The sequence below is a fragment of the Tarenaya hassleriana genome, unplaced genomic scaffold, assembly GCF_000463585.1.
Source record: "Tarenaya hassleriana unplaced genomic scaffold, ASM46358v1 Cleome17, whole genome shotgun sequence".
Taxonomy (NCBI): domain Eukaryota; kingdom Viridiplantae; phylum Streptophyta; class Magnoliopsida; order Brassicales; family Cleomaceae; genus Tarenaya; species Tarenaya hassleriana.
The window spans coordinates 1,104,933-1,112,651 of record NW_010965122.1 but is presented as its reverse complement, the minus strand read 5'-3'; the positions used below and the strand labels follow the sequence as shown (position 1 = coordinate 1,112,651).

General features: G+C 33.5%; 1 protein-coding gene across 1 annotated transcript; it reads right to left on the bottom strand.

Annotated features, from left to right (window-relative positions):
- Positions 1-4,249: 4,249 nt before the first annotated feature.
- LOC104809913 (probable choline kinase 2) lies at positions 4,250-6,939 on the bottom strand. The gene is made up of 8 exons (XM_010536023.1): positions 6,761-6,939; positions 5,919-6,318; positions 5,631-5,752; positions 5,299-5,494; positions 5,064-5,181; positions 4,936-4,983; positions 4,718-4,818; positions 4,250-4,639 (listed from the first exon to the last, which is right to left on the bottom strand). The coding sequence occupies exons 2-8, from the start codon at positions 6,270-6,272 to the stop codon at positions 4,541-4,543; spliced, it is 1,038 nt and encodes a 345-aa protein (XP_010534325.1). The 5' UTR covers positions 6,273-6,318; positions 6,761-6,939; the 3' UTR covers positions 4,250-4,540.
- Positions 6,940-7,719: the final 780 nt, after the last annotated feature.

Here is a 7,719-nt window from a genome sequence, read left to right as displayed (position 1 = left end):
ATGATTCTGCTCTTTTGTTATTGAATAATGTTGTTTCTTTTTTTGGCCCACATAAATTTGTCTTTTTTCTAAAACTGGGTATGTCGATATATATATATATACACACACATATATGTGTCTATGTATGTGTGTGTTTTCTGATAAGATGTCGGGTGGTCCTGAAGCACTGGTCATGAAAGCGAGGATAAATGGGGCGTTCATGATTTTAGTCTTTTGTATTTTTCCGGCCGACTTGGGACGTTTGTATGACACGATCTTCTTTTTTTTTTTTTCTTGGGTGTGTTGGTTTATGTACTGTTCTAAACTTATAATCAGTGAATCTCTGATGTTTAATTCGGTGATATCGATGTGTTTCCCTTTTCTTATCTTTTTATTTGTTTTATATGCCAATAGTTTCAAAAGCTGTTCATACAAAAAAAAAAGTTTATTAAGGAGTGGCTGGCCAGTATTAACATCCCTGGATATAAGGTTGCAGAACAGATGAAGAGAAAAAGGTAATGTATTGTCGGTTCTCTTGAGGAAGCTTGCTTGCTTGCTTACGGATCTCTTGAATTAGGAATAATTGATGTACGATAGAGATTCCTGTTAACGTTTGTGTATATCAAACACCCAACCACATAATTTATTTGTATATATCCGAGGTAGTGTTGATCTGGCTGAATAATTTATAACTTTATCAGAACCCAATTATATATAAAAATTAAAATTGAGTGGGTGCAGTTTTTTTAAAAGCGAGAGATTCGAACTCCAACCGAGTATAGAAATCATCCAAAATCAAAAGTTTCTTGAACATTTGTGTGAAAAAGAAAAATCAGATACAAACAAAAACCAAATCAAACTGAATCTAACATAAAAAAAAAAACAAATGGTTAGATATCCATTTTTAATAACAAGAAAAAATAATTTATTATCATCATTATTTGTTGTTGTAGTAGTAGTAGTAGTAATAGTGTAGTATACACATGGGATAGATTCTCACACATAATTAATTGCCAAAAAAATAGAAAAGAAAATACAAATTTTATTGCATGATAAAGGGAAAGGAAAGAAAGAATCTCGAGGGGTCCATTTTCACTGCATCCACTGCGGAGTTCCATGAAAGCATCCGTCGACGTGCACAAAATGATAAATTAGAATCGTCTTCATCACCTCTTTTCTTTTTCTTTTTTTAAAAAAATTTATATATCATATTATAATGATTCAACGAATTCGGATAAATATCTCCAAAGATTAAAAGAAAACTTTTTCAATCACAAGAAAACAAGAGAGAGAGAGAGAGAAGTGGGATCTAATGTCATCAATGACGCGTGCGTGCATGCATGCATGTGAATTGAGCAATCGACATGCCGTTTCAGGCACAGCCTCAGATACGTTGCGCATAATCCCGTAGGCCCCACTTTCCCCATTTACTATATTCCTATATATACACATATAATATACATATACATACACACATGCAGCCGACATTGAAATTAAGTAAGATAGTTTTTTTTTTGTTAACTAATTAAGTAGGATAGTTGATGTGACGGACTGACTTCAGACCAAATTTAGTTACGTTGTAGTTATCCACTGTCGAATAATACAAACTCTTTATCTCGAATATGTATATATATATATATATAAGGCTTGTGCTCGATGTGGGATTGGCTTTTCAAATATACTTTTCTTAAATTTTCTTAAAATCGTTCGTTAAATTTTCTTAAAATCGTCGGCAGAGAGAACGTGGAAATTTTTTCTTTTTATTCATATGCTCTTCCAAATGAAAAAAAAGAAGTTGTCAATGTAGAGGCTAAGTACTACAGCTAGGGGAAGCCATGAAGCTAAGACTAACACCGTCAACAATAGATTTCTCTAATTACACAATTTTTATCGAATGGCATAATTAATAAATATTTACCAATTAATCTTTCTAATTTCTAATAACTAATGGATGAGCATCTTTCGATTTTTTTTTTCTGGTGAATGGTGCCCAATTATGTATTTATTATGTACTAAATTATAACAAAAAATTCTATTAAAATACAATTTTCAGTTAATATTTTAAAATCATTGAAGACCCAATACAGTACTATATATTTGAAACCCATTAATTGAATATTACATCTCTATGGTCAACTTTTTTTAATTGTTTTAATAAAAAAATATGAGTTAATTATGAATCAATAAACCTAAATTAGAAACATATAAATTGTAAAAAAATAAAAATGTTTAAGTGTGTATATCCAAATACAAGTAAACTATTAAGATAAACATATTTTTTTACCATTTATTTACAGTCCAAAACTTCTATTATTTTTATATAAGACTTTAGATAATTATATAAATGATTATATATATATATATATATTATATTTCAATTCATGATATTAAACATAATATTCACATCCGATATAAGTAGTATACAAGATTCGTAGTTTTTAGAGTTATCAATAGAAGTATCAGAACGTAAATAGCAAATAAAGAAATATATAATTAAATAGAATTGAATTAGCTGTCACATGACTCACATATCCCATACTTTAAATAATTAAATATATATTTTTGTCACATCTAAATATTTATATTTCGTTTTTTGTTTTATACGTAATATATACAAAATGAATATAACTTTTTAAATAGAGAATAGACAAACTAGATATTTTTTTAGCAAACTAGATCCTGGTACGTAGTTTCAAATGTAGTTTTTTTAAACCCTTATATTAGATTTTAGACTTTAGTTTTAATGTTATTTTCAAACTGTAACAATATCAAAACAACTAGTTTTCAAATGACGATTTTACAATATCTAATAAAATTTAGGTTATATAACTAATTTACCTATAAACGTGTAAAAACAAAACACTAGTTTCACTAACTTACTTATCAAGTCAATTCTGTTTGTTTGTCCATCCTTAGCTTCTTAAAACAAATTTTGATAATACTTGATTTGTCAAGAGTGAAATTCGAACATGGGTGAAACACTCTTTGTGTATACCCATTTACCAGTTGAGCCAACCACCCTTTGCTAAAACGAGATTCCCTTTGGCTTTGCTTAAACTTTTTTTTCTTTGGTAAAGGTGATGTCCATGCATCGGTTCAAACCGTCGATGGAGAGACACTCTGTGTACTACCAAGATCACTTTGCCACCACGTTACAGAGATTCAGAGATTCCAGATAATTCGGATTTTAATATCTAAAATTTCACATAAATCCACTATCAATGGATATCCAAATTTAATATGCCAGATAGGTTTATGGTTCGATATCCGAAAATCGGATATATTTGACCAAGACTGATACAAAGTCTTCTGAAAATGTATATAATATATATATCCAAACTTGTCATGTATAAGCAATGATTCAATAAACACAAATATATGATATGGTGGTAGTCAATTGGTGGGCATTTGAATGGTCGGATCACGAAACGATGGTTAGACATTCAAGTGGTCGGTTCGACTCCGTAGGTGGAGAAAAGATGTGCAATTTAATTGCGGTATACAAATTATCTTCAGACTTTAAGAGATATAGTTGGATCGAAAATATTGATAAACTTTCGAGTTATCTCATATATATATATATATATATATGAGATATCCAAAGTCGATGAAACCGAGCCCTAAGGGAAACAAAAACAATAACGATATTATCGAAGTCACGAGATTGAGAGCGACGCACAAAACTGGGAACAAGAAGAGTATGTGATAAACAGGAAGAAAATTGCAATATATTAGTCATAACATTTCAATTCACAAGGAAACTACATTTACTCTTCTTACTATCTCCAACTTTCACAAATGATATTGAATCTTACAAAAAAAAAAAAAAAATTGCATTGGCATAGTTATCTTTGAAAAAAATAAAGGTCCCATTCAGATACTCAATTTCCTGATTCGCTCTGCTCCATCATGTTAAACTACTATTAGGGTATGCAGCCGGTTTAGACCGGTTTATCTTGGTTCACGTCTCAGTTATATAAACAACGCATGTTCTACATTTGAATGAATAACAAACGAGAGAGAACTTTCTTCAATCAAAAATCTCCTAAATCCAATATGGTATCAGAGTTTGGGTATTCAAATAGAACTCATGGATAAACCGACCTAAACCGATCATATACTCTAATAACTACGGATATCCAAAATCTCGGATATGCAAAACGAGTTAATTCCCATCCCATGGTCGGTTTAGACCGGTTTATCTTGGTTTAGCTTTGGTTTAGGTAACACCCTACATTACTTAAAACAGAGTCTTTGCAACAGCTGAATATATTTAAAGGGAAGATCAGCTAATGAGGAGATTAAGTGTTTGGCTCTACAAAAAAAGAAAAATAATATTTCTAAATTTTTTCAACAGTCGAATCCATTTTTATCTTCTCGAGATCTTATACAATGTAACAGTTTCGATTTACCAAAAAAAAATGTAACAGTTTCATTCGGATGAAGTTGTTTGGGTCGAAGGATATTACCTAGTTGATAGTGTAGGAGCCTCTAAGAGCGATTTGATCTGCCTTCCGTTCAGTGACGACACAAAGAGGAGAGTAGTACCTGTGACTATGATTCAGGGATTAGCCAAGAACTTTGCCTTTGTTTGCCGATACCGCTCGAACCTTTGCCTTGCATATTCCATGTAGTCGAAGTCGATTTGGTTCACATTTTCCTGAAAGGTTTAAAATAGACATTTACGATTGGCACTTACAATTGCAGGACGACGATGAAAGATGACAGTAGAAAGTACCGATATTATTCCCCATAAACCCCATGCCAGATGGCTCACTAGAGTATACTTCTCAACATCTCCGAGCAGCATCTCCACCTCACTATCGCCCGGCTTCTCACCTGTACACGTTCACAAAATTCCCGACAAGAGAGGCAGAAAAGTTGTCGATATTAGCTTGTATGCCCAAAGAAGAGAGATAATGGAAGTGATTCGAATGGATTAAAAAAAATAATTACCAGAGGAACTCAGATAGATTTGCAGAAACCTTCGACGCTCCTCCACACCTATTGTGGTCACGTATGACGATCTTATCATTCCGAAAGGGTGGAGAGAAAAGAAACAAACACTTGGAATAACCACTTACCAGGATATTTACTGTAATCCAAAATGTGAGGCGTTTCGGTATGGTAGTCGGCAGCCATCTCGCAGAAGTGATTAGCTATGTCATATGCAACAGGGTTGTAGCTCGCGTACTCGTAATCCTATGTTGTATAGCCAACAGGACAGCATGGATTAGTCGTTTCCATTTCAATGAAACATCTACACTATAAGCATGTCCACATAAAAAGACTTTCACTGTGAGAAAGGTGACGACTTACAATGATTGTTATTGATCGGTTCTCTTCATCGATCATTATGTTACCATACTGTAAATCATTGTGGCAGAATCCAATAAGTTCACCATCCCTAGAGAGAGATTTCTCAAGCAAAATAATTTCGTCCTTTATAGCATCGAGACCGAAGGATTTAGCTTCTTCTGCTAAATCCAGTCTCTTGCATGCACTCAGCCAATTTCTGTAGCACAGAAAGGAAGGGATCAAAAATAAAAAGCACTGAAACGATGACATGAAAAGATCAAATGGACTCTGACTTTTTCCAGAAGAAAAGTAAGAAAAAACATTGCACGACAAAACAGAACATAGAAACATACCGTAGTCTATCCCAAACCCAGGCCTTCTTCAAACCAGACACTTCAAGATTGTGAAACTCTTTCATTTTGGCTGCTATACGTGCAGATATTTCAGGGTCACGCAAATCACATGCAGATAGTGTCTGAAAGTTATTTTTTTAGAAGATTCAGAACATTACAAGAATACGTCATTTTGAGTAATGGATACTCATATTTCAAAAACACTGGAGCTATCTGATAACTTACGGGTTCAACGCATTTCAACAAAATTTACAGCGAAACTCAAAATAGTAGAGATAAAATATGTACCCGTGCACGGATGAACTCTTCGATACGACCATTGCGGAACCTCTCTAATAACAGTGGTCCTTGCCCATGTTTCGACACAAACTCGAATGTTCTGATCTCCTCCTCACGGTCAAAGAATATATCCACACCCTCACCATAAATCCTAACCAGAACCTTACGCGAGGGTCCACCCTCTCTAGTTGGCCATTTTATCTGGAAAACCTCATTGGTAAGCGCACCCTTCAAGGGGATGACCTGCAATGCCTTTGAATCAATCACATCCTCCCATTCGGACGCTACCACTTGTAGTGCATCCTTGACTTCTCGGGGAAGACGGTATTCTTTATTCTCTACGTCCTTTTCAGCAGTGACCATTGTATTCTGTCAAGCAAGATATCCGCACAGTACACCAAGAACGTCCCTAATTCACAGAAAACGATTCAGACGGATACAATGAATCGCACGGGAAGTGCCTAACTGCATGTAACCCTAGCCAAGCTCAAGAGCAAAAATTGACAAAATTCCAGCTAAAAAACGAAATTAAATCGAAATTCCAAGCTTTGTCCCTTCGATTCCTAGGTATCTGGAAAACAAGTGGAGCGCATCCAAACGCTAATCTCGATTCTATTTCTGCTCCAGAGAGAACTAATCAGATTACTTCGAAATCAAGAAAAGAAATGCTTCTCGGAGAATTCCGCGATTATTCCGGGGAATCAAATAGAAATATACAAGCATCGACAAACCTTCGGATCGTGCGAACGATGAAATCAGTACAAAGGATTAAAAAAAGGGGCATGCAAAGCGAATCAATTCCAAATCCGGGGGAAAAAAACGTCGAAACAGGATCAGGGATTACCGCTCACCTTGACAATTACTGTTCTCCTCCTTAAACTCCTCTCTCCGTCGCGTTCCTCTCCGATCGATCAGTCAGAAGATTACGGAGCCAAACGAACGGAGTAGAACGCACGGCGGAGAACCGGAGATCACGAGAGCGCGGAAGATGAGAATTCAGAGCTTCTTCAACCTAAGAAATGGATTTATTTTTGAAGTATTTATACCCCACGAACACGAAATCTGAGCCGTTGGATTTCTCCGGTTTCTTCTTTCTGCAATTTAGTTTCTTTGGTTTCTCAAGAAATTCGGAGAGGTCCCTCCAAGTGAGAATAACCCCACGGTGCCGTTAAAATTGATTAATTTCACATGCATAAAAATGTCTATTATAAGGAAAAGAAACATAAATTAATATATGTAAATATTAGTATCTCCAGTTCATTTTTTCAGATAAGATATATAAATTTGTGAAGAATTAATTAATAATAGTATCCGGATTAAATATATTTTAAAATTAAATTAGTGAATATAAAACAATAAAATATATGTATCAAATTCAAAAATATTTAAATTCAATACATATGATATTTCTTAAATAGGAACTAAAAAACTTAACGGGACACTTTTTTTTTTGTCAATTTACAAAAACATAAAAAATGGTATAGGAATAATGAAACACGTTTTCCATCCAATTTAGTCCGTGGTTTTAATTATCAACATAACATTTGTATTGAAATGTGATTTTAACTTGAAAGTTTTTAGCCATTTTTTTTTTGTAATTTTAATAAATATAAAATATACATAGTATATTGAACATTTGATGTATCGAATTTAGAATTACGGAATCCGAATTTGAATCTATTATAAAGACAATTTAAGATTGTATAGATATGAACTCGAATAGAAATTGTTTAAAATGTTGAAAATCGAATAATTTTATCTCTCTATAAATTAGATATTTGAACGATAAGTGTATATATGAAAAACATTG